Source organism: Mustelus asterias, chromosome 9, assembly GCF_964213995.1.
Source record: "Mustelus asterias chromosome 9, sMusAst1.hap1.1, whole genome shotgun sequence".
Taxonomy (NCBI): Eukaryota; Metazoa; Chordata; class Chondrichthyes; order Carcharhiniformes; family Triakidae; genus Mustelus; species Mustelus asterias.
Window position 1 is genome coordinate 57,929,861 of NC_135809.1, and position 27,672 is coordinate 57,957,532.

At 44.3% G+C, this 27,672-nt stretch overlaps 1 protein-coding gene across 1 annotated transcript in view; it reads right to left on the reverse strand.

The window, feature by feature from the left end:
• svopl (SVOP-like) overlaps positions 1 to 27,672 on the reverse strand; it is a 122,548-nt gene that overhangs the window by 15,222 nt on the left and 79,654 nt on the right. Inside the window, exons 9-13 of the mRNA XM_078221212.1 lie at positions 27,173 to 27,301; positions 23,938 to 24,011; positions 18,087 to 18,274; positions 7,998 to 8,109; positions 5,729 to 5,810 (exon numbers count right to left, since the gene is read on the reverse strand). Of these exons, the coding sequence (XP_078077338.1) occupies positions 5,729 to 5,810; positions 7,998 to 8,109; positions 18,087 to 18,274; positions 23,938 to 24,011; positions 27,173 to 27,301 (585 nt within the window). The remainder of the gene's footprint in view (positions 1 to 5,728; positions 5,811 to 7,997; positions 8,110 to 18,086; positions 18,275 to 23,937; positions 24,012 to 27,172; positions 27,302 to 27,672) is intronic.

Sequence of the window (27,672 nt, forward strand, 5' to 3'; positions counted from 1 at the left end):
GCTGCGCTAATTCGTGGGGTTCCCGTGAGCATTCGTACCGCGCTTGTGTCTCCCTGGGCCGGATTTCCTGCGGCGTCTGTGCCGTGCCAGAAATTGGCCAGGAGGCGGGGTCAGCATTTAAATAGTATTTAGCATACTATTTAAATGTTATTAGCGGGCCGGGGACTGAATTCTCCAGGCCCGCCAGCATCTCCCACCCCACCAGAGCATTTCACTCCAGTGGGGTTTACAGTAGCTCACCACTTTCGGGGAACTAGCAGCCCGACCTCGCTGGAGTGATGGGGGGGCAATCTTGGGCGCCCAGGGGATCAGGTGGTGGGGGTTGGTGCCCCCTGGGCATGAGCACCCTGGCAGCACCCAAGGGGCATATAGGGGCGGGTCCTAGGAGGTGATCGGTGGAGGTGGGAGGTCCCGCTGTCATTGGGATCAATGGGGGCAGGAGGGAGGCCAGCGATTGGGTGGACTGGGGTCCGGGGGGGTTGGGGGGGCTGGAGGGGGATTGGCACTGCTGGGACGGGGCTGGAGATTGGGGCAGGCCGGGAGGGTGGAGGGAAATCGAGGCTGGCCCCGAGAATGGTCGGAGGAGGCTGCAATTGGGCCGTGGGCCGGTTGGGGAGGCAGCACTGTGGGGGTTCCAGGCTGGCCAGCGATTGAGCTGGTCAGCAGTCAGGAGGCTGACAGTTCAGGCCACTGTACATGCACAGAGGCCCGCTTGTTTCAGCCTCTGAAATCTAATAATATACATGCTTGTGACCTCTGCAGTGCACAGAGTTTGGGAGATTCTGGTGTGAATTCCCACTGAAAAAAACAGCGTGAATTATTCCAGTTTTCCCGGGAATTCAACACTTAGAATCTTTTTGGGAGAATTCCGGCCAAGGTTTCGGGTCGATAGCCTTGTGTTAAGAATAGCGATCAGACTCATGTGGGATTTTCCAGCTCTTGCCACCAGTGGCATCTTCTAGTCCCGCCGCCGAAGATAAGCCCCCCCTCCCCCTCTGCTGCGATGGGTACTTCAGCAGCAGGATGGACAAGCATTGGAAAACACCATAGACATTGGGGGGACTGGAAGATCTCATCGGCAGGCAATGGCAATACAATTCTGCTGCCGGAAAACATGCTGCGGGTGGTGGTGGGGGGAATTCCACTCGTAAACTCTCTTTCTTCTTTATTACATGCTGTCAGGCCTGATGAGTATTTCCAGCAATTTCTATTTATAGCAAAATGCTTTTTGTTCCAATTCATTTCAGTTTTTGTTCAGGCAGTGCTGAGCAGCCACTTACTACTTGGCTCTAAAACAAAGGGTTGGTTGTAATCTAATTGGGACAAAAACAGTCATCTTATAGAGTCATATGTTTCCTCGTTTTCTATAAAACTACACCTATATTAAATTCTCACCCAGGAACAAGGATGATCGGTACCCATGCCAACCTCACAAGTTGTTAGACCCAAAGCAAAAGGGAGAGTCAGTGAGAAGAACTTAATTAAATTCAACACACACTGTTTATTAGTGTTTGCTCAGGGGTTGGGTTCAGTTCATTAATAATCCTAAAGCTCCCTTTCTGCGTGCGGTCTTCAGGCATTCAGATGAAGGTCAATTATACTAAAGATATACACGGAGAGAGAGCCATTTCTTGCTTTTTAACAGAATGGAACAATGAATGACAGCAGAAAGTCAAACTCTCAAGTTGCACGTATCATGGTCAGATTCAGTCACCATAGCTACATTTTGTGTTTCATTGAACTTACGATGTTGACCCATGAGCATAAATTCACTGACAGTATTCCTCCAGAATTGAGAGGTTGTAAAATTAGGACTACACGTTTGTAGCCCTACCTCTGGCCTTGGATCAAACACCTTTGATGCAGAGAGCATCAAGGAGTCATTTTAAAAAGCCAGAATTCCATCCACAGAGCAAAAAACATGATATAATAACCTGTAACCAAGTACCCCTGATACAAATGAAGATAGAATCATGAGGGGTAACTTTATGAAGCTCTTCTCCCTGGGTTTTCAGTCTCACTAGACACTCTGGTTTGAAATAGGCTGCCAATGCTAAAAGCCCAATTGCCCGAGCTGCATTTTGTATCAGCAGTGAAACCTCTGAAAATTACACCAGTAGCGATCTCACAAAGTCCAAATCGAAACCACAAATATCAAATGACAATCTTCAAAGCTCATTCCCACCTCCCTAGATCCCCCCGACTTCATAATTTAATACATTTTATATTCCTTGCAGAACTTACACACAGTTTAGAATTTATTTTCCTTCAAGCTCCTTGAATTCCAGACAGTGGGAAAGAGGAATGTGACAGAGAAGTGTAAATTGGAGGCTCAGTAATTACCCCAGAATATTGGGAACAGAAATACACAGAAGTTCTAACATGAGTAGAGGCCATTTGACTTCTCCTTACCAAATGAGCAAATAGTCCTAACCACATTTCCGTAACCTGTTCCTATATCCTTCCAGCCTCTTTCATTTATCTGCATAGCCAATCTAATCTTGAATGTTGACATAGCTTCTGCTGTAACTACTAAATTAATTCCACAGCCCTTTGTGTGAAGTAGTTTCTCCCATTCTCTGTTCTCGGTCTGACATTTCTAGGGTCCTTTATTTCAGACCCTTGAATTACTGGAAACAATCTGCATCTTTTTATCCTGTCCCACCCTGTCAGAATGTTAAACACTTAGACCGCATCACCCCATAATCTGTGTTGCTCTAATAATAAAATGTAATTTTTCATGAGGTCCTTTGCATTTGCTCATGTCAAGCAGCATCTTAATGAATTATATTATTTCTTCTCTATATCCTACCTATGGTCAGTGCCCCACAATTGTGCACAGCACTTTCTCTGATGTCTTACTCAGCTTTTGTACAGGCCCATCATTCTCTCATGGTTTTCATAGAATCATAGAATCATAGAAACCCTACAGTGCAGAAGGAGGCCATTCAGCCCATCGAGTCTGCACCGACCACAATCCCACCCAGGCCCTACCCCCACATATTTTACCCGCTAATCCCGCTAACCTACGCATCTCAGGGGCAATCTTAACCTGGCCAATCAACCTAACCCGCACATCTTTGGACTGTGGGAGGAAACCGGAGCACCCGGAGGAAACCCACGCAGACACGAGGAGAATGTGCAAACTCCACACAGACAGTGACCCGAGCCGGGAATCGAACCCGGGACCCTGGAGCTGTGAAGCAGCAGTGCTAACCACTGTGCTACCGTGCAGAGACTATACTCCTTGTAATTAAGGCCCAGAGCTTCATTAACTTGTCTTAAGGAGCAGCACAGTGGCATAGTGGTTAGCACTACTGCCTCACAACACCAGGGACCTGGGTTTGACTCCTGGCTTGGGTCACTATCTGTGCAGAGTCTACACGTTCTCCCCGTGTCTGCGTGGGTTTCCTCCGGGTGCTCCGGTTTCTTTCCAAGTCCGAAGGGTATGCTGGTTAGTTGCACAGGCCATGTTAAACTCTACCTCAGTGTACCCGAACAGGCGCCGGAGTATGGTGACTAGGGGATTTTTGCAGTAACTTCATTGCAGTAGTAAAATAAACCTACATGTGACACTAATAAATAAACTTAAACTTAATGATCTTATCAAACTGCGGTGCAGACTGTGAACCTGTACCCACTACTCCCTCTGCACTCCCACAGTATTGAGGATACTTCAGTTCAAAGAATAATGATTGCAGTTACTTACTTCAAAATGCATCATCGTATACTGACTGACATCAAGTTTCATCTGTCACATTGGAGCTCCTTCCCCATCTCAGCAAAAAGCATTTGCAGCTAAATTTGCCTAAGGCCACTTCACAACACACTGCATAAGAGAGGTTAGATTGAAGAAAGCTTTGATCTATTCCTTCAGATAGTTGCTGGTTCTACCTTTCTCTTCCAGCTCTGTTCAAAATATCTCTTATGTTGCTTGGATTGTTCAGTCACTAGGATGGGTCTTGTGATTCACAAACTGAGCTCTTTTCTCAGCAGTTTACGGAAACCTTAGTTTCCTGGATGTCTAGTTACATTGACTAATCAAAAGGGGAAGGAAGGATTTGTTGGTTAAAGAAACTTGCTCGCTAAATGTTGAAAAAAAGACATACAACCATAAAAACAGCTGCCAATTTTCTCTTCAAACACCAGAATTGCAGAATGTCATGTCTCCGCACTGTGAAGCTGCTTTGGGTCATCCACATGATCCAAAGTACCATAAGAGAAAATTGAATGGAGTTGAGTTGCTGACCCCGTAGAGCATATGTAACTATAGTATAACCGGAATAACATTGCTTCCTGCAACATGTAAAATCTTACAACAGGAAAGGAGGGTTTTCCACCTATCATGCCTACGCTGACTCTTGCACCTGGATTTTCAGTCTTGAGGCGGGTATGTTGCAAGTCAGGAAATTTCCCAATTTGCCACACTCCCCCTGGGGAATAAAGTGCTCAGATCGCAAGATCTTTGATCTGGGGGAGGGGATGGGTGCAGGTTAGAATCAGAGCCACAGTCCTAGAGGTGGCCAAATAAGATTCAATAAAATAAAGATATCTATTAAGGACTTCAATATATATATATACATATATATTTTTATATTATATATATATATGTATATATATATATATAATAAATATATATGTATATATAACATACATATAAAAACCCATTCATTGCATGAAATCCTCTCAAGTCCTTAGTCCCTTATAAAAACAAACATTTATACTCATAACCCCACAAAGACAGCTAATCCTTTACTAACCTGTTTCAGCTGTCAATCAAACTATGAACTTAACAACCCCCTCCCCCACCACTGTGATTATGATAGTAGGTGGAAAGCAATCAAGCATGAATAACGCTAGAGCAATAGCATTCAGGGTTATGTCAGCAAACAACTATTCAAACTAACAGAAATTCTCTTCCCCAAAAAGCAGTGGAGGTTGAATTTATTCAGGGCTGAGTGATCGATTTTTGATAGACAAAGGAGTCGAGGGTTATGGGGGACAGACAGGAAAGTGCAGTTAAGACCACAGCCAGATCAAGCATGGTCTAGTTGAATGGAGGATGAGGTTTGAAGGGCCGAATGGCCTACTCCTGCTTCTAAGTCCTATGTTCTTTTTGAAACTGTTGGGACAGATGTTTTTTCAACTCTCCCACGACATGCAGGTTATTTACATGATTAGCCCTTTAATTTTTAAAGGGCTGATCAGTTAAATAACTTGCCAGCTTCACAGTTTTACAGAACTTATATATCCTTCATGAGCATTTAAGACTTCTCTGAAGATTCATAACTCCCACACTGCAGAGAAGGCCTTTGCTGCAGTGAAAATGGGCTCTGTTTGAACTCAGCACGGAGATCAAATGGTGCTACTGAGTTCTGGTTTTCCTCATGTGGGAGTAATGTACCACCCCCATTATCCTGAGGTTATGATCCCCTACCACCTCAGGAAAGCCATTTCAGGGTTGCTTCGTCATCAGGACTAACATAGAACACTCAGCAAAGCAGAGACCAAGCTCTGCAAGTCTCTGTTTAAATTGGAAGAGTTAGCTGGAATGCATTTAACAGTCCATTGTGACAGCAGTATTTTTTTCAATATACAATGGAAAAATGTTTGGAACATAAGAGTATTCTCCATGACATTCTTTGACATTTCAGCTGAGACAACACTGATACCTTTAATGGCAGGGCCGAGTTCTTCATTAATATTTACAAAGTTGTTGCCTACCTACCTCTGCAGTGTAAATGTAGATGATGGTGAAATTAGCAGCAACCAGGGCTCGGAGAACAAAAAGTAAAGCAGTCAATACACCTCTGGGAAAGAAAGAAAGATTTTCACTCATATATGGTTTTTTTCACCATTTCCCAAAACAATTTTCCACCAATAAAGTAATTTTAGCAACTAGTCATGACGGTAATTCAGAAATGTGACAGATAATTTGCACACAGCAAGCTCCCACCATCAGTAATGTGATAACAACCAGATCATCCATTTTTAGTAATGTTGGTTGTGGAGTAATAAAATCAGGACACCAGAGATACCTTCCCCACTCGTCTTCAAACAGTTGTCATGGAATCTTTTACATCTGCCTCTGTTTAATATCTTATCTGACACCAGCTCTCCCTCAGTACCAACTGTGCTCAGTCTCACAATCCATGATCTTCCAACTCAGGAAATTATCAATTCACCGCCAAGTGTAGAACCTGCTGGTTTATAATGGATGGGAAGCGGTTTACCAAGAACACTTCGGGTATTTCAAGGGGTCTCGCTCCCTTGAGGGAAGAGAACATTCCCAAGATGGCACCGGAGCGTGGCGACTTCTTGCAAGCTGCATCCAGCATACCCTCTAATTTTAGCTTTTACTCTCGTTCTATGCTTTTAAAACTCTATTCTAACTTTTTTAACTCTGTAACAATGTTTTAATTCAATCTCCAAGTCTCACCCGCACTGTGCATTGTTGAATCTCAGATTAATGTCTCATTAGAAAGCTGGCACCTTGAGCAGTGCAGTACTGGAATGTCACCCCTCGATGATGTGCTCAAAGTTCTGCAGTGAGACTTGAAGCTACAACCTATCTGGATTCAGACTATGACCCACTGACCCACAAATGACATCAACAAGCCAGGTAACGATTCACTTGGAAGTTTTAACAGCACATCAAAATGACTCTAAAATACATGCAAACCTGGAGGAGATAATTCCTTTCTCTGATAATATTTACCGCAAGTGATTTGTTATGGGAAAGAGAAGTTTTCATCAGGGAAGACAAAGCTGATGAAAACAATGAATCACTGGGACCCGATTTGACTGGGGAAATAAGTGTGTTTCTGAAGAATGATGTTGGGATTGCATTTTCCCCTTCAGCCCACAGTGCTGTCCTGTCTCTTTAAAGAGAGGTTTGCAAGAAGCATACTTCACAAGAAAACTTATCGGTATCACTTCTGCAACAAAGGTCTCGGGCTGCAGATTTTACTGGCACTTTTACAGTGGTTTTAAGTGAGTGAGCATCCACATGTGAGAAACAGCATAACCCTGCCTCTCTCATCTTTCTGAAGAACCAGCATCATCTTAGTAACAAGTTACTGAACAGAGTTTGTACATAATGTCTGCAATCCAATTACAATGTTAGAACTGCAGCTTGCCCTGTACCAGTGATATTGTTCTTCTAACAAATTTGACGAAAACCTAAGTAAGACTTAAATTAAACAACGAGAATGACAAATCAATCATTCAACCTGCAGAAATTCAACCAGCAGAAAATTCATTTTCCTAAATGCAACAGGTCAAACCACAAACAAGGGAACAGATACAGTGAAAGAAGGGATTGTGAGTGAAGGGAAGCTACAGTAGATATCTCTCTCTCAACCTTGCCGCGTCCATAGGTCTGACTTTCATCTGGTTCTGTGGATAATTATTCCTGGAACAGGTTGCTAGTCTGTCGTCGCCAGGGGTTTATAGCTTTAAGGACCATCTCAAGCATAACCACACACACAAACTAAGGGTCAATTTTGCCTGGCCAATCTGCCTAATCTGAACATCTTGGGACTGCGGGAGGAAACCAGAACACCCGGAGGAAATCCACACAGACACGGGGAGAATGTGCAAACTCCACACAGTCACCTGAAGCCAGAATTAAACCTGGGTCCCCGGCGCTGTGAGGCAGTAGTGCTAACCACTGTGCCACCCACAGTAAACATAGAGATTGTTAATAAATGGACTGGTGAAGGAAGGGATTCAGGATGTGGAAAAGAAACAAAACAGAGAGGGGTGGAGATGACAGGGATAGCTGGACAATGGAGGATGTGAAGATGGGGCAGCAAACAAAGTGAAAGAGAACTAAGTGTGTTGGAGGGATGAAGAAAACCTGGCTAAAAGATCCATGAAGCATTGGGACATTTTAGGGGTATTGTTTTGAGTACAACTTGCTGATGAAATTGGGGGGTAAATTCTTACCTATCAAGGGTTGATTCTTCATAACCAATAGCTGATAACTACCTTACCTGCTGCTGCAGAAGTTGAGAAAGAGAAAGAAAACTCCAGAGGCTCCCATAGTTAAAGCCAAACTGCGACGTCTTCCCAATGTTTCAATGACAAAAGGGCTAAATGGAACAACTGAAAGAAAAGACAGTTAAGTCGTATGATAAAAAAGGGAATAATTCAGTTCAAATTTTGCACAAGACTTGAGGGGAAATAATCAACTGAAGAGGCTTGAAATAAATTAAACTCAATAAAAATAACTAAAATTTGGTGTTGAGTTTGTGTTCCTCGAAGGAGGGGTTAGTTAAGTACAAACTATTGTTCTCTTCCATTTTCTCCATGAGACAATTCCTCCAGTGCCTCAGCAACATTGCCGCTCATCATGTGGACATCATCGACTGGTGGCAGGCTATTCATCTGATCATATCTTGATTGCAAATTGTTGTATCTGTCATTACTGAGAAGCATCTAAAAAGAGAGCTTTTCTTCAAAACGTACAATGCAGCTTGCTGCTTAAGGTAAGCTAATCCTTAAGAGTCATTGCTCAATAAACCCAAATGTTCTGACTGGCATTACTTTAACCCAGTTACTTTAACTGGGTTAGTGTCAGTTTTGAAACAACCCAAATTGGAAGATTACCACTGAAAAGGAATTCTTCTAAGAGCTATTTATAGTGGTTTGGGTCCTTAAGTAAGGATTTGCATTTATCTAATTTGAGATCTCAGGACATCCCAAAGGTTTTACAACTAATCAAGTAGTTCTAAAGTACAGTCACTTTTCTAAGTGCAAGGAAATGCGACAGCCAATATGCACAAAGCAGGCTCACACAAACTAATTTAATAAGTTACTGAATCATCCAATTTAGACATTGGTTGAGATATAAATGTTAACCAGGACACAAGGAAAAAGCGTCCTCTTTAGACTATAACGTTTCATCTAGGGGACAATAAGAACATAAATATAAGAACATAAGAACTAGGAGCAGGGGTAGGCCATCTGGCCCCTCGAGCCTGCTCCGCCATTCAATAAGATCATGGCTGATCTTTTTGTGGACTCAGTTCCACTTACCCGCCCGCTCACCATAACCCTTAATTTTTTTACTGTTCAAAAATGTATCTATCCTTGCCTTAAAAACATTCAATGAGGCAGCCTCAACTGCTTGACTGGGCAAGGAATTCCACAGATTCACAACCCTTTGTGTGAAGAAGTTCTTCCTCAACTCAGTTCTAAATCTGCTTCCCCGTATTTTGAGGCTATGCCCCCTGGTTTTAGTTTCACCCGCCAGTGGAAACAACTTCCCTGCTTCGATCTTATCTATACCCTTCATAATCTTATATGTTTCTATAAGATCTCCCCTCATTCTTCTGAATTCCAATGGGTATAGCCCCAGTCTACTCAGTCTCTCCTCATAAGCCAACCCTCCCAACTCCGGAATCAACCCAGTGAATCTCCTCTGCACCCCCTCCAGTGCCAGTATATCCTTTCTCAAGTAAGGCGACCAAAACTGTACACAGTACTCCAGGTGTGGCCTCATCAGCACCTTATACAGCTGCAACATAACTTCCCTGTTTTAAAATTCCATCCCTCTAGCAACGAAGGACAAAATTCCATTTGCCTTCTTAATTACCTGCTGCACCTGCAAACCAACTCCTTGTGATTCCTGCACAAGGACACCAGGTCCCTCTGCACAGCAGCATGCTGCAATTTTTTACCATTTAAATAATAGTCCATTTTGCTGTTATTCCTACCAAAATGGATGACCTCACATTTACCAACATTGTATTCCATCTGCCAGACCCTCACCCACTCACTTAGACTATCTATATCCCTTTGCAGACTTTGCTCTTCTACCCATCTTAGTATCATCTGCAAATTTTGACATTGGTCCCCAATTCCAAATCATCTATGTAAATCGTAAACAATTGCGGTCCCAACACTGATCCCTGAGGCACACCACTCGTCACTGATCACCAACCAGAAAAACACCCATTTACCTCCACTCTTTGCTTCCTGTTAGCTAACCAATCCTCTATCCATGCTAATACATTACCAGTAACACTGTGCACCTTTATCTTATGTAGCAGTCTTTGGTGCGGCACCTTGTCAAATGCTTCTGGACATCCAGATACACCACATCCACAGGTTCCCCACTGTCCACTGCATATGTAATGTTCTCAAAGAATTTCACCAAATTAGTCAAACATGACCTGACCTTCATGAACCCATGCTGCGTCTTACCAATAGGACAATTTATATCCAGATGTCTCGCTATTTCTTCCTTGATGATAGATTCAAGCATTTTCCCTACAAGAGAAGTTAAGCTAACTGGCTTATAGTCACCTGCCTTTTGTCTACCTCCTTTTTTAAACAGTGGCGTCACATTTGCTGTTTTCCAATCTGCGGGAACCACCCCAGAGTCCAGCGAATTTTGGTAAATTACCACAAGTGCATTTGCTATTTCTCCCACCATTTCTTTTAGTACCCTGGGATGCATTCCATCAGGACCAGGAGACTTGCCTACCTTTAGCCCCATTAGCTTGTCCAACACTGCCTCTTTCGTGACAATGATAGTTTCTAGGTCCTCACCTGCCGTAGCCTTCCTGTCATCAATTTTTGGCATGTTATTTGTGTCTTCCACTGTGAAGACCAACACAAAATATCTGTTCAATGCCTCAGCCATCTTCTCATTTCCAGATATTACATCCCCCTTCTCGTCCTCTAAAGGACCAATGGGTGGGATTCTCCAGTCCTTCCCACCAGCGGGATCTTCCAGTCCCTCTGATGTCCATCCCATCATGGATTCCCCAGCAGTGGGACGGGCAAGCCTTGCAATTGTCCCCAGACTTCAGTGGGACTGGAAAATTCAGCCGGTGGCCAATGGAGAGTCGCTTCCGCTGCAGGAAACCCCGCTGTAGAGGGGTGGGAAGGCTGGAAAATTCTGGACAAGATCTCTGATGGTGCAGTATTCCCTCAGTACTAGCACTTGAAGGTTGGCTTAAATCTTATGCCAAAGGTTCTAGGGTGGAACTTGAACCCAAACCTTCAGCCTCAGAGGTATGATGCTACCTCAATGTCCAGGCTGATACTTTCTAGCACTGAGTATAATCATTTCCCAAAATCATGCAAATAATTGCGCAGAATTTTACAGTTATAGCCATGCCCCTCTTCCAAATCTTCTCTAAAGGAAGTTGTGTCGGTCTTCATAAACATTCCCAGAAATGTTGTGATATAGTATACAACCTTGTGCCTGACAATCCCAATACAGAAAATTCAAAACTACCAGAAAATCTATAATAGCTATCCTGATTGTTTATCTCACACTGTAATGGGAAGGACGCCTTGTGGTGCTGTGGTAATGCCCCCTACCGCTAGACCAGAAGCTCTGGGTTTGAGTCCAATACCAGGACTTGTTGGCCATGGAAGGGAGGTTCAACACAGTTCAACGGGCTGCCAATCAGACCGGAAATCCTTCCACCGCTTCCCCAACTAATCCCCAAAAGGGTAAAAGATACATGGGTTTGAAGATACGCTAACAACAACTCAACAACTGTCTTGGGTGTGTTGATGAAAAGCTGTTTTCAGGGAAAGACAGCAGTTAACTTTCACATAGCAAGATCCCACAAATAACAATGAAATACATTAACCAGATCATGCATTTTAAATGTTGTTTGACGAGATCATCTCGTCCACTGACACATGACTTATACCAAACAAGTACAGAAGCAGTGCAGTATCCAATTCTGTCAGCCACATCATGGTTAGCATTGGAGAGGGTGAGTTTAAAGAATAGCAAGACCAATTCCAAGTTGGCAATAAATAAATTGTATGGAAAGGTTAGGGAGAAGTGTTAGATTTATAGCCAAAGGACAGGATTTAATGAATCACCAAGGTCTAAACACTGGGTGGAATTTTTGGCAGAGTGGCTCTGCGGGTGGAAGAAACAGCATTAAAGCCGTCAAGCCCAATACCGCCTTTCTCCGCTATCATTCAGCTCATAGCCGAAAAACAGTGAAGGGACAGGTTCCACGATGCCAGGCTGGTGGACTGGGTTCTTATTCTGACCAACCCGTCATCAACGTAGGTTTCACAAGAACTTTCTGTTACAAAAAAAGACCCCCACCCTCCCCCCGCTGATATCTCCGCAGACCTCCATCCCCTCACGGAACACCGCCTCAACCCCACCACACGGAACACCCACCTTCCCCATAGAACACCCACCCCACCCCCACCACCACCCCCCAGGAACACCCACCCTCCGCACGGAACACCCATCCCCCAAGCAACACCTACCCCCATGGCAACACCCACCTTCCCATGCGCACCTGTCCATCCCATGCAACACCTACCTCCAAGCAACAGCCACCTCCACGAAACAGAAGTCAAAGAGAGATGACACCTCAATTTGAAATTTTAAAAACGGCTTCAGCTGTGGCCAGATAGGTGGGAGATGGCAGGGGAGGGGGTCTCTCAAAGTCTTCCTGGAGCGCTGTTCCCCAGGTCTGCTACCAGGACGCTGCCACCACATGGAGGGTGCAAGCAAGCACACTGGAAAATTCAAAGTGGCCTCCAAAGGGCCTTAATTGCCCTTTCTTTACCATAATTCACTATCTACCGGTGGCTGGCTAACGGCATGAATGGCTATCCGTTCCCACCCCAATACTGGGGCAAACACCTGCCTCAAGGTTTCTAGTCGATAATTCAGTTTCTCTCTCCACTGATGTTTCCTGACCTGAGCGTTTCCAGCATTTTCTGTTTCTATTTTAGATTTCCAGCATCCAATAAATTGCTTTTGATCAAACTGTTTAAAGCTGTTACCCAGGGTATCCTTCTTCCTCATTGAAGACAGATGGTGTAGAAGGATAGCTGGTATAGGAATGCCAAAGTGCAATGGTTACTGTAATAGGAGAGTTCTGGTAGGAATAGGATAGGTTTCACTGGCTGAATGGGATGTCTGCCTTTCCTCCAATTGTTGGTCAACTCAGTCGCCAAGTAGCAAGTTTGGAACCTGGAGCTTTCTGGGATTGTTTGATTCAGCTTGACGTCAGCTGATCTAGTCAGACTCTGCTTCTCATCTTTAGTTTGCTTAGCATTCCCACTGTCCTGCTGCGGGACAGAAAACGCACCAGATATTTGAGGTCTTCAAATTTAGGAAGGTTTTTTGATGAGGTAATTCAGTATTTACACTGCTCAGTGAGTTGTTAAGCTGAGGACATATACACAAGATCACCGCTAGAACACAGGGGGTTAATAGTGCATGGAATGCCGCACCAGAGGTGGCACAGTGGTTAGCACTGCTGCCTCACAGTGCCAGGGACCCGATTCAATTCCAGCCTCGGGTCAGTGTCTGTTTGGAGTCTGCACGTTCTCCTCGTGTCTGCATGGGTTTCCTCCAGCTGCTCCGGTTTCCTCCCACAGTCCAAAAGACATGTAGGTTAGGTGTATTGGCCATGCTAAATATGTGAGGTTATGGGAATAGGGCCTGGATGGAATTGTGGTCGGTGCAGACTCAATGGGCCGAATGGCCTCCTTCTGCACTGTAGGGATTCCATGATTCGATGAAATGGGGGTGAATGCAGTGTCCATGAGGGAGTGGATTTTCAGATTGTCATCCCACTCGAAAGTGACGTTGCAGACTGGCCACTTGCTAACACAGCGGAAATGAAAATTGCAATGACAGACTGCCGATTCACAATTCCAATGTTAAAACTAAGCGGTGGGCTACAAATCTATCTCAGGAGCTTATAAAAGGGAAAGAGTGGTAAATATTTTGAAAGAGGAGCACAGATGGAGGAAAGGGACTAATTGGATAGCTCCTTCAAGGAGCTAGCACACACGAAATGGGCCGAATGGACATGTCCTGTGCCGACATCTCAATTCTCACATTGGCACATGAACAGGTGAACTAATTTAGCTTATTACATAACTTGAGTTCGTCCCAGTAATCTAAATGAGTCTGTACTTTGTAGGGGTGAAGAAAATAAAGGCTTTGCGAGGTGAAATTCCTCTCGCCGTTTGGCCCATACCATATCACCAGCAATATGTCACTGACATCTTACAATGGCAATGATAGTGTGAGACAGAGCCGAGCTGTATGCTGCTCATATCCACTGATGGATCTCCCGTATCAGAAGAAAGTCATTTTGTTTTCCATGATAGCAGCCAAGAATGTGGCTGAATCTAAGAGCAGCCTTTTCATTAAGTTTACTCATACACGCTACGGGAATCACCTGAAAATCTAAGCTGCAAGCCATCTGATTCTCACCACAGAGTGCACAGTCATGCCTAAATTTTCTAAATGCAAGTGTTATTCATAAGGGACAGTCAGTTTAAGGAGGTAAATTACCCCTTTGCTTGACATGCTGCCTCCGAGGAGGGGAGGAATTTAAAAGCATCTAAAATAACTTTTTGTTATACTCCTCTGATCAGGAAATCCCATTAAGAAAGAAGCTTGCATTTATATATATCGCACTTTATACAAACCCGTTGCAGCCAATTAAAGGCCCTTGAGGTGCAATGACTGTTGTAATTTAACCCAAGTTATGCAAAACGCACTAACCCTTTCTCAAACACAACCCTCAGCTTGTGGAGGCAAAGTCCCGCCTTAACATTGCGAATAACCTCCATTGTGTCGTGTGGCACTATCACCATGCTAAATGGGACAGACTTTAAACCGATCCAGCAACTCAACACTGGGCATCCATGAGGCGCTGTGGGCCATCAACAGCAGCGGAATTGTACTCCAGCACAATCTGCAACCTCATGGCCCGGCATATCCCCCACTCAACCATTACCATCAAACCAGGGGATCAACCCTGGTTCAATGGAGAGTGCAAGAGGGAATGCCAGGAGCAGCAACAGGCATACCTAAAAATGAGGGATCAACCTGGTGGAGCTACCTAACAGGACTACTTGCATGCCAAACGGTATAAACAGCAAGTGATAGACAGAGCTACGCGATCCCACAACCAACGGATCAGATCCAAGCTCTGCAGTCCTTCCACATCCAGTTGTGAATGGTGGTGGACAAATAAACAATCTCACTGGAGGAGGAGGCTCCACAAATATCCCCATCCTCAATGATGGAGGAGCCCAGCACATCAGTGCAAAAGATAAGGCTGAAGTATTCACAACAATCTTCAGCCTAAGTGCCAAGTGGATGATCCATCTCAGCCTCCTCCAGTGGTTCTCAGATGCCAGTCTCCAACTAATTTGATTCACTCCACGTGATATCAAGAAATGGTTGGAGGCATTGGATACTGCAAAGGCAATGGGCCCTGATAACATTCCAGCAATAGTACTGAAGACTTGTGCTCCAGAACTTGCAGCTCCCCGAGCCAAATTCTTCCAGTACAGTTACAACAATGTGGAAAATTGCCCAGGTATGTCCTGTAAACAAAAAGCAGGACAAATCCAACCCGGCCAATTACTGCCCAAGCAGTTTACTCTTGATCATCAGTAAAGTGATGGAAGGGGTCATCGACAGTGCTATCAAGCAGCACTTGCTCAGCAATAACCTGCTCAGTGACTCACAGTTTGGGTTTTGCCAGGGTCACTCAGCTCCTGACCTCATTACAGCCTTGGTTCAAACATGGACAAAAGAGCTGAATTCCAAAGGTGAGGTGAGAGCGATAGCCCTTGACATCAAGGCCGCATTCAACCCAGTGTGGCATCAAGGAGCCCTAGCGAAACTGGAATCAATGGGTATCAGGGGGCAAACTCTCCACTGGTTGGAGTCATATCTGGTACATAGGAAGATGGTTGTGGTTGCGGAGCGTCAGTCATCTCAGCTCCACGACATCTCTGCAGGAATCCCTCAGGGGAGTGTCCTAGGCCCAACAATCTTCAGCTGCTTCATCAACGACCTTCCCTCCATCATAAGGTCAGAAGTGGGGATGGTCGCCGATGATTGCACAATGTTCAGCACCATTCGCGACTCCTCAGATATTGAAGCAGTCCATGTCCAAATGCAACAAGATCTGGACAATATCCAGGCTTGGGCTGACAAGTGGCAAATAACATTCGCGCCACACAAATGCCAGGCAATGATCATCACCAATAAGAGACACGCTAACCACCTCCCCTTAACATTCAATGGCGTAACCATCACTGAATCCCCCACTGTCAACATCCTTGGGGTTACCATTGACCAGAAACTCAACTGGATTCACCACATACATACAGTGCCTACAAGAGTAGGTCGGAGGCTAGGAATGCTGCGGCGAGTAACTCACCTCCTGGCTCCCCAAAGCCTATCCACCATCTACAAGGCACAAGTCAGGAGTGTGATGGAATACTCCCCACTTGCCAGGATGGGTGCAGCTTCACCATCCAGGACAAAGCAGCCCACTTGACTGGCACCATATCTACAAACATTCAATCCCTCTACCACCGACACTCAGTGGCAGCAGTGTGTACTTTCTACAAGATGCACTGCAGCAAATCACCAAAGATCCTTAGACAGCACCTTCCAAACCCATGATGACTTACATCTAGAAGGACAAGGGCAGCAGGTAAATGGGAACACCACCACCTGCAAGTTCCCCTTTAAGCCACTTACCATCCTGACTTGGAAATATATCGCTGTTCCTTTGCAGTTGCTGGGTCAAAATCTTGGAATTCCCTCCCTAACGGCATTATGGGTCAACCCACAGAACATGGACTGCAGCGATTCAAGAAGGTAGCTCACCACCACCTTCCCAAGGACAACTAGGGATGGGCAAGAAATGCTAGCCAGCCGGCGACAAGCCACGAATGAATAAAAAAATGTATAATTTTAATCATTCAATTCTTGTTGTGATTTAGTTGAATTCCTGACTCATTACTTTCGTAAATCAGTTCCTACAAATACTTTGTGACATAGAATTAAGAAGAAGCTCCCAAAAATATAAATATAGCCTTTCCATTTTGTGAATGATAGCTGTCTTCATTACTGCTATTTTACTCGGGTGTGTCTTTTGCACCAGTCAACAATGTTAGAATTCAGCAAAGGATGACTCAGAACTTGATAAAGGAAGAGAAAAGAAAATATGAGAGCAGATTGGCAAGAGACATAGAAACAAATTGTACAAACTTCTATTGATATTTAAAAAGGAAGGGATAGGCAAAGGTCAACATGGGTCATATGGAGGCAAAGAAAGGAGAAATTATAATGTGGAATGAAGAAACGACAAGAGATTTTGGGCGAGATTAAACTTCCAGTAAAGTTGGCATGTTCAAACGTTACCATTACTGGATGTCAGAATAGCTCTGAGCCTTCTGCAGAGCACACACTGCATGATGCTAATCCAAACATTGGGCCATCCTCATCAACGGAACCACCATAGTACAATACGTGTGCAAACTGGGATCAAACAGTACGGCGTCATTGCACCAACGTTCTTCTCCATCTTCCTTGCAGCAACACTTGACTCCATCACCCTGAAGCTCCGCGCTGGAGTGGAACTACCTACCGGACAAGTGGGAAACTGTTTAACCCACAACACCTCCACGCCAGAACCAAGACCACCTCAGCTTCTGTCATCGAGCTGCAGTACGCAGATAAAGTCTGTGTTTGCACACATTCAGAGGCCGAGCTACAAACTATTGTCGGCGCATTCACCGAGGCATATGAGAGAATGGGCCTCAGACCAGGGCTCTTGGGACTGGGGAGAACTGCAACCTTAAATAATCTTACAAGTCATGTCGGGTTCTTGTCCAATAATTGCATTGAAGCTCTAGTATGTACATCCATATCGGGGAGAAGGTGACTTTGTTTATCGCCAACCAATTATTACAGTAACATTAATCTGAATCTTTCTTCTTAACAATGAGATGCCTGCTGTTTTTTGACCCACCTGTCTAAAACTGCACCAGTATTATATCATATTCTACACTGAAGACATTTGGAAGAGGCCGAGCTGGACAATCAAAGAACAAAGAACAATACAGCACAGGAACAAGTCCTTTGACCCACCATGCCTGCACCGATACATGGTTTCTATCCTTCCATCTTTGAGCGTGCACACAATGCAGAGTTCAGAGTCACATGGGTTCAAGATCATGAAATCCAGAAATTACATGAAAGAGAAAGGATGAACAATAATTAAAATTTTAAACAGAGAAGCTGTTCTTACACAAGAATTCTCCCAAAGTGCTGATGACCATAGTCTGGTAGTCTGCAGATTCGAACATCTTGCAGTGACAGGTCTCCAATGTATTGACTGCAGCCGTGCTACTTCCTCCATCACCACAGACAGGGTTGTCTTCCAAAAGCTCCGAGCTGGTTAGAACCAACCCATAATAGGCAAATGCTGTTCCTAACCTGGAAAAACCAAAGAGTTAATTACTTCAAACAGGTACCTTTTTCAGTCAATTTCAACTCAGGATTTACCAGATAAATGTTGGCACATTATTTCAGGAAATCTTCACAAAATAGCAGTCAATCATCACAAGCCTGATTCAAGTAAGCTAGGCCAAGCAGAAGTACAGTGTCTCAGACCATCCAAATTGGCCCATTGCTTTCATGAACCTCTTCAGGCCTTCTTCAAATTGGGTGGTCATAAACAAGGACAAAGAAACATTTCTCCGTTTGCTTCAGGAAATACATTGTTTGTTCCATTGTTCACCAAGGTTTCAGATAACCAAGAGCCCCGATTGATTGTGTCATGATCAACATTACACTGTTAGAAACCTTGCGGACAACAATATGTTAAAATCTAAATTTTCACAGGATGCCCTGCTCCAGCAAGATCAATGCATTATTGCTCAAATGTAGCCATCTATTGTCCTATGGGCCTGTAGTACAACACTGCTGCCTTTAGACAGGTTACAATGTGGAGCATGATAGAGGCACTCGCCTCTGTCCCTAGTCACCTAATGGGATCAAGATGATTGCCAATGAATTTAAAGACCCACATTGCTTGACTCACGTAATTTAAATAAGGAATATTCCCAAAGGAGCAGGAGAAAGCCATCTGGCCCCTCTAGCCTGCTCCGCCGTTCAGGGCTGATCTTTTCATGGACTCAGTTCCACTTACCTGCCCACTCACCATAATCCTCAATTCCTTTACTGTTCAAAATTTTATCTATCCTTGCCTTAAAAACGTTCAGTGAAGTAGCCTCAACTGCTTCACTGGGCAGGGAATTCCACAGATTCACAACCCTCTGGATGAAGTTGTTCCTCCTCAACCCAGTCCTAAACCTGCTCCCTCTTATTTTGAGACTATGCCCCCTAGTCCTAGTTTCACCTGCCAGTGGAAACAACCTCCCTGCTTCTATCTTCTCTATTCCCTTCATAATCGTATATGTTTCTATAAGATCTCTCCTCATTCTTCTCAATTTCAATGTGTATAGTCCCAGCCTACTCAGTCTCTCCTCATAAGCCAAACCTCTCAACTCCGGAATCAACCTAGTGAATCTCCTCTGCACCCCCTCCAGTGCCAGTATATCCTTTCTCAAGTAAGGAGACCCAAACTGTACACAGTACTCCAGATGTGGCCTCACCAGCACCTTATACAGCTGCAACATAACCTCCCTGTTTTTGAACTCCATCCCTCTAGCAATAAAGGACAACATTCTATTTGATTTCTTAATTACCTGCTGCACCTGCAAACCAACTTTTTGTGATTCATGCACAAGGACACCCAGGTCCCTCTGCACAGCAGCATGCTGCAATTTTTTACCATTTAAATAATAGTCCATTTTGGATGTTATTCCTACCAAAATGGATGACCTCACATTTACCAACATTGTACTTCATCTGCCAGACCCTTGCCCACTCACTTAGACTATCTATATCCCTCTGCACATTTTGTGTCCTCTGCACACTATGTTCAATTTCCAGCTATTAGCCAAGCAATTCTTGTCACCACCAGAAATAATTTATTTGATTCAAGGATTGATTGAGATGTCAGATCTATAATTTATTAAATATGGTCAGTTTGTCACCAACTCCTTATAGAATCCGTACTATGCAGAAGGAGGCCATTCAGCCCATTGAGTCTGCTCCAACCCTCCAAAAGAACACTCTACCTAGGTCCACTCCCCCACCCTCCCCCTGTAACCCTGTGCATTTCCCATGGCTAATCCAGATATCCTACACATCTTCGGACACTAAGGGGAAATTTAACATTGCCAATCCACCTAACCTATACATCTTAGGACTGGTCACTGCAGTTCTGTCATACCTGAAGTTGCATAATTCTTTCACGAAATGATGCATCCACAGCTCTAGGAGGTGCAGGTCCCACCTCAATGCGTACAACACACTCAGCTGGAATCTCCCCATTATTCTGACTTTCTAATGGGAAAAGGCACCAGAGATCCAGAAGAAGTCGAAACAGCCCTGGACATTGTCATAATTAAAGGGAGAAATTAATTTAAAGTTGAAGTTTGTAATAGTGAGCTCCATTGCTCAAGCAGTTGAGTTCCTCAGTTCCCAAATGGATGGCGGTGACTTTGAGCCTCAATGATGTTGATCGCTGAACTGAACGTCTTTCACAAGGTGGCCATCCAACTTTCCTGTGTAACTCACAAATCTGGACCATGGTTCAATCTATAGATCCTCAGCAAACCAGGATGCCAAGTCATACCACTTTCCCAAACACAGGGGAACGGACGGCTGTTAATGGCATTGCCCAATGATCTGATGGTCAGTACACTTGCCAAGTATAGCATAAAGCCCAATGTTCCCAGATTTCATCACCAGCCTGTGCTAAATTGGCTAATCCCAGACATAGGACGAAATTCAATGAAAACTGCTAAAATGGGTTTTGTGGCGAGAAGGGCCATAAAATCGGGTGGGAATGGGCAAATAGGAATTCCAACGGGTGAAACTGATGGCTGGTTTAAATGGCCAATGCAGAAGCAGCATCAATGGGGAAGGAAGCCAACAATGATAGTTAAAAGTCTGTTAACATTCATTTGCATGTTGCTGAACAGTTTTACACGTACCTTTTACAATTAAGCAAATGACAAGTGGGAATTATGGGCTGTCAGATCCCCTCCAAGTGCAATTTGGCAGTGTTGAAGCAGGGAGGAAGACAGCCAATCATCTCATTGCAGTGTTTCACAGGAGGACAGAAGGACTTTGCAACGTTGCAGGTTGAGGGTCACAGGTCAGAGAGGGAGGGCCTGATTGGCCAGTCTGAGGGTCACGAGTAAAAAGGGGAGAGCCTGATGGGACAGGCTGAGATTCACAGAATGGAACTCAAATATAGGGCAGCAGCCAGAGACATTAGTTGCCAACTTAACTTCAGTACAGCACAACTTCCTTGGCATAGGAACCTTGGTTATGAGAAATATGATTTCATAAAAATTAATCCAAGAGACTCATTGAGCCGAAAGGCTTACTTCTGTTCCTACATCTTATGTAGGAAGAATGTCCTGCAGCCGCTCAGACATCTTATAGCAGCATATGGTTACATTATAGAATATAATCAGCTATCTTTTTACTAAGAATAATTGTACAGCTCTCTAGTATGGAACAAGAGAAAGGCTGTTTTGTCTACAAACAGTATAGCTCAGCCTTCACTATTTAATGGAGATCACAATATTGGACATGTGACCAGAGCAGCATCAAGGGGGGTATTGGTGAGTTTGCACACAAGCAGTGGAGGAGAACACATTCTGAGTGAGATGCAGCCAGAGTGAGTGGGGTATCAGGTATTTGGAACACAGGGGGAATTTGGAGCACGGGGAATAGGGGCTTTTTGATTTTTTTCTTTGCTTTCTAACTTCTTAAATCTTCAGGGAGTGGGCTTGCCCTGCTGCAGCGGTAGAGGTTACAAGGGAGAGAGCTGATTGGTGAGTAGTGGGTAAGGTCAGGTAGTATTCACTACTTTTGGCGCCTGTAGTTTGAAAGAGCTTTTTGTGGTTTCTAGTTGTACATTCTGTAGCAACAAGGATCAGGAAAGAAGAGCCCTAGAGTAATTGATATAAAAGATTTAATTTAAAGGGGTAAATCATGGCAGAAAAGTCCAAAGACGTGGTGTGCTCCTCAAGCTCCACGTGGGAATCCAGTGTCCGGGGCCAGTATGTGCACAGGAAGGGTCTCCAGCTACAACTCCTGGAAGCCCAGCTTTCAGAGCTGGAGCGATGTCTAGGGATACCGTGGGGCATCTGCGAAGTTGAGGGTATTGTGGATAGCATGTACAGAGAGGTAGTCACACCGCAGGCTAGGATTCCACAGGCAGAAAGGGAAAGGGTGATCGCCAGGCAGAGTAAGAGGACTAAGCAGCAGTACAGGAATCCCCTGTGGCCATTCCTCTGCAGAATTGATGTACCGCTTTGGATATTGTTGGAGGGAATAACCTCTCATGGGAAAGCAGTAACAATTTGTGGCACTGCAGTTGGCTCTGTTTCACAGGAGAGGAGGAGAACGTGTGGGAATGCAATAGTTATAGGGGATTCAATTGTAAGGGGAAATAGATAGGTGTTCTTGTGGCCACAGACAAGACTCTAGGATGGTGTGTTCCTATCCTGATGCTAAGGTCAAGGATGTCTCAGAGTAGTTGCAGGACATTCTGGAGGGGGAGTGTGAACAGCCAGTGGTCGTGGTACACATCGATACCAACGATGCATGTTAAAAAACCTGAAGTCCTAAAAGCCGAATATGGAGAGTTCGGAAATAAGTTGAAAAGTAGGGCCTTAAAGGTAGTGATCTCAGGATTACTACCAGTGCCACGTGCTAGTCAGAGTAGAAATACCAGGAGATATCAGATGAATACATGGCTGGAAAGATGGTGCAAGGGGGAGGGAATCAAGGGTTAAGGGGAAAGGACAGAAAAGTGAACATGAGAAATGTCGGATCAGCCATGATCCTATTGAATGTCTGAACAGGCTTAAGGGGTCAAATGGCCTACTCCTCTTCTTATTTCTTATGGTATGTTCTGTAGGCACCAGAGGCAATTATCAATGAGATCAGCGAAGGGGCCCATACCCGCCATCTAACTGGGAAAGCCCTCGGGCATCACTTTCATTAAGAGATCAGCTGTCAATCAATTAGGGTGGCTGGCCCTTTCCCACTGAGCCAGGAATTCCGCTGATTTCAGTAGGAACCACCCCACCTCCTGGACTAAATTCCTCCCATAGTTACAATTGGCTCGATGTGATGAGCAACAATTTGCAGCCCCTGCTTCATACCTAAAGACCCCTGCTGGAAAAGTGAGCAGAAATTCAGGGGACTGACTGGATTAGATAAGACGCCTTTCACAGTTCAATGTCCATCAATATTCACCACTGAAGAATAGCCAGTAGAGATGGGGTCGGGGAAGGGGGACCAACTGGTCTTCAGTGCTCGTGACGTCTGTGACACAGAAAGGAGTGAGGAGCAGAAGGAGAAGAGCTGCACTCAAGAATATTGTAAGAAGTCTCACAACACCAGGTTAAAGTCCAACAGGTTTATTTGGCAGCACAAGCTTTCGGAGCCCCAAGCCCCTTTTTCAGGTGAGTGAGGACTCGTGTTCACAAACAGGGCATATAAAGACACAAACTCAATTTACAAGATAATGGGTGGAATGCGAGTCTTTACAGATAATCAAGTCTTAAAGGTACAGACAATGTGAGTGGAGAGAGGGTAAAGCACAGGTTAAAGAGATGTGTATTGTCTCCAGCCAGGACAGTTAGTAAGATTTTGCAACCCCAGGCAAGTCGTGGGGGTTACAGATAGCATGACATGAACCCAAGATCCCGGTTGAGGCCGTCCTCACGTGTGTGGAACTTGGCTATCAGTCTCTGCTCAGCGATTCTGTAAATTGAGTTTGTGTCTTTATATGCCCTGTTTGTGAACACGAGTCCTCACTCACCTGAAGAAGGGGCTTGGGGCTCCGAAAGCTAGTGCTGCCAAATAAACCTGTTGGACTTTAACCTGGTGTTGTGAGACTTCTTACTGTGCTTACCCCAGTCCAACGCCAGCATCTCCACCTCAAGAATATTTACAGGCATGCTTGAATATCTGGATATAGCTTAAAAGTAGGCGGCATTTACCAGATGAACCAGGACTGTAGCGTTGTGCGTCTGTACTCTGCATCTATCAAGTCAAAAAGTCTTCCCCTTTTTGGCTACAGACAAAAAAGAAATCCAAATCAGAAATTTGTCAAAGTCATTGTTTCTTTCAATAAATTTCAGCTGAGATTATCCTATCACAATGATCCATAGAATCCCTACAGTGCAGAAGGAGGCCATCCAGCCCATCAAGTTTGCACCAACTCACTGAAAGAGCATCTTACCCAGGCCCTCCCCTTCGCCCTATCGCCATAACCCTGTGCATCTACCATGGCCAATTCACCTAACCTGCACATCTTGGAACTGTGCGAGGAAATCGGAACCCCCAGAGGAAACACACACAGACACGGAGAGAACATGCAACTCCACACAATCACTAAAGGTCGGAATTGAACCCAGGTCCCTGGTGCTGAGGCAGCAGTGACACCGTGTCACCTTTGATTTCTCCAGCATTGGAATTTGATATCTTGCCCTTGTTGTATTCTCAATGATGGTTGTTTGTGTGGCTGACACACTGAGGGATATATTTGCAGCTCAGAGAACCCCAATCATTGGCATACTGCTATTGTGTGATGTGACTGGGAACAACTTTCTTCCAGGCTTTAAAAAGGCCATCAGAAAAGCCATCTTTTCAACTCAGTTTTGGGACCCCTCCCAAACGCTCCCACCTTGGCTCACACTGCGTTCTATTTCACCTACCTCTGAATACTTTAGCGATTTATGCAGGCTAAAGGTGCTATATACAAATGACTAGGCTATTGTCATTGTTCCAATTATCCTGGTTAATATCCCTCCTTCAACCAAAACCACATTGGCCAAGATTTTCTAGACCCACCCTGCAGGGGGATTTTCTGGTCCTGCCAAAGCCAATAGACTAAACGTAACCCCCACCCTTATGCCACTAAAGAAGATGTCGCCAAGTTAGCACTGATTAGAACTTCCTCATCAAATTGGTAAATGTGGAATCTTCTTAACCCTTCAGCAGTCCAGGTTGAAGAAAATCTGGTTGTAAAATGACATCTGTAGCATTTGCAGTCAATAAAGCACTGACATTCCAACACCAACAGCCTTTAGAAATTGAGATTACAGCAAACTAAAGCGTTAAGAAAAATATTGCACCCGGGCTTTCATTGAGCTGTTAACTTGCTGGCTTTAACTGAACTATAGAAATAAACTGAGACAGGTTGTTTGCACCATAACGCTGTCAGCTCTTTGCTGGGGCGATCCAAGACTTATTCCACTTTACATCCGAACACATTTTATCGTGCAGCAATACTTTTTTTAAAAATTCATTTGTGGGAAATGGGTGTCACTGGCTGGCAAGCATTTATTGCCCATCCCTACTTGTCCAAGGGCAGTTGATAGTCTTCCACATTGCTGTGGATCTGGAGTCACATGTAGGTCAGACCAGGTAAGGACAGCAGATTTTCTTCCTTAAATTACATTAGTAAACCAGTTGGGTTTTCCCGACAATCAACAATAGTTTCATGGTCATCAGTAGATTCTTAATTCCAGATATTTTTTATTGAATTCAAATTCCACCATCTGCCGTGGCAGGATTCGAACTCAGGTCCCCAGAACTTTAGTTGAGTTTCTGGATTAATGGTCTAGCAATAATACCACTAGCCCATCGCCTCCCTCTGTTGTTTTTTTCCTTTATATATTTGATATTTTAAGATGACCCACTGCTAATCTTGTGACCAGCTGGCTAACATTTAAGCACAGTGTATTTGAATCAGATACTATATTATCTGGCTTCCTTTTTCTAACCTTGTCTGTGACCCTTTAATCTTCTTATATTGAGCCTAACTATTTTGTAGTTACTTTTTTTTTCACATCTTTCCCTAATCATAGATGCATTCTAAAAAGCATTTCTCCACAAAGATCTTACTTAACATATGATTCTGATAATCATAGAATCCTACAGTGCAGAAGGAGCCCATTCAGCCCATCGAGTCTGCACTGACACTCTGACAGAGCATCTTACCTAAACCCTATTCCCATAACTCCACGTATTTACCCCACTAATCCCTCTAACCTACACATCGTGGGACACAAAGGGATCATTTAGCATGGCCAATCAACCTAACTTGCACATTTTGAACTGTGGGAGGAAACCAGAGCACCTGAAGGAAACCCACGCAGACATGGGGAGAACATGCAAACTCCACACTGACAGTCACTCAAGGCCGAAATTGAACCCAGGTCCCTGGGCACTGTAAGGCATCAGTGCTAAGAACTGTGCCACTAATTTTTTACGTAATCAGTGTTCTCGGACCCTTATTATATTCCTTATACACCTATGACTGTGTGGTCAAACTTGGCTCCAACTCGATTTTCAAATTTGCTGATGACACCACCGTAGTGGGTCAGATATCAAACAATGATGAGACGGAAAGAGATAGAGAATCTGGTGAACTGGTGCGACAACAATAATCTCTCCCTCAATGTCAGTAAAATGAAGGAGATCGTTATCGACTTCAGGAAGCATAGTGGGAGACATGCTCCTGTCTACATCAACGGGAACAAAGCAGAAATGGTTGAAAGCTTCAGGTTTCTAGGTGTCCAGATCACCTGGAACCTGTCTTGGTCCCTCCAAGCCAACACTATACTTAAGAAAGCTCACCAACGCCTCTACTTTTTTAGGAGGCTAAGGAAGTTTGGTACGTCCACTACGATTCTCACCAACTTCTACAGATGCACCACAGAAAGCATCCTTTCTGGTTGTATCACAGCTTGGTATGGTTCCTGCTCTGTCCAAGACCACAATAAATTACAAAGGGTCATGAACGAAGCCCAGTCCATCATGCAAATCAGTCTCTCATCCATTGACTCTGTCTATACTTCCCGCTGCCTCGGATAAGCAGCCAGCATAATGAAGGATCCCACATGCCCTGGACATACTCTCTTCCACCTTCTTCCGTTGGGAAAAAGATACAAAAGGTGACATACCAACAGATTCAAGAACAGCTCCTTCCCTGCTGCCATCAGACTTTTGAATGGACCTACCATATATTTAGATGATCTTTCTCTACACCTTAGCTATGATAGTAACGTTACATTTTGCATCCTCTCTTTTCCATCTCTATGAATGGTATGCTTTGTCTGTATAGTGCGCAAGAAATGATACTTTTCACTGTATACTAATATATGTGACAATAGTGATTAAATCAAATCAAAAACCACTGCAGGAATAGGAGGTTTTTTTTGGCCTTACCGTTTCAAATTCTGTCAACGTGCCCGGAGGGAGGCAGGAATGGTTCATCTTTGCAATGTGATTCAAGGTTTTCTTAGCAAGCTGAGAGTTTCCCTCGGAGACATTGTAACGGGCCGATTCTGGAATACACTGAAAAAAAGAATTAAGAAGACTCAACATATTGGGTGCATAACTGGGGGAAGATGATGACAGTGATACGGTCACTGGATTAGCAATCCAGAGGCCGAGGCTAATGCTCTGGAGACATGGATACAAAACCCACCACAGCAACTGGTGGAATTTAAATTCAATTAATACATCTGAAATGTAAACTTAGTCTCAGTAATGATGACCATGAAATTATCAATTGTCGTAAAGACCCATCTGGGAATGGATAGGTGGGTGGTGAATGAATTGATGTGTTTTGGATAATGTGTGGATGGTCAGACAGATGATTAGACTGAGGGGAGTGAATGGAGTTATGAATAGGTGAATGTAGGGATGAACTATAGGACAGATCG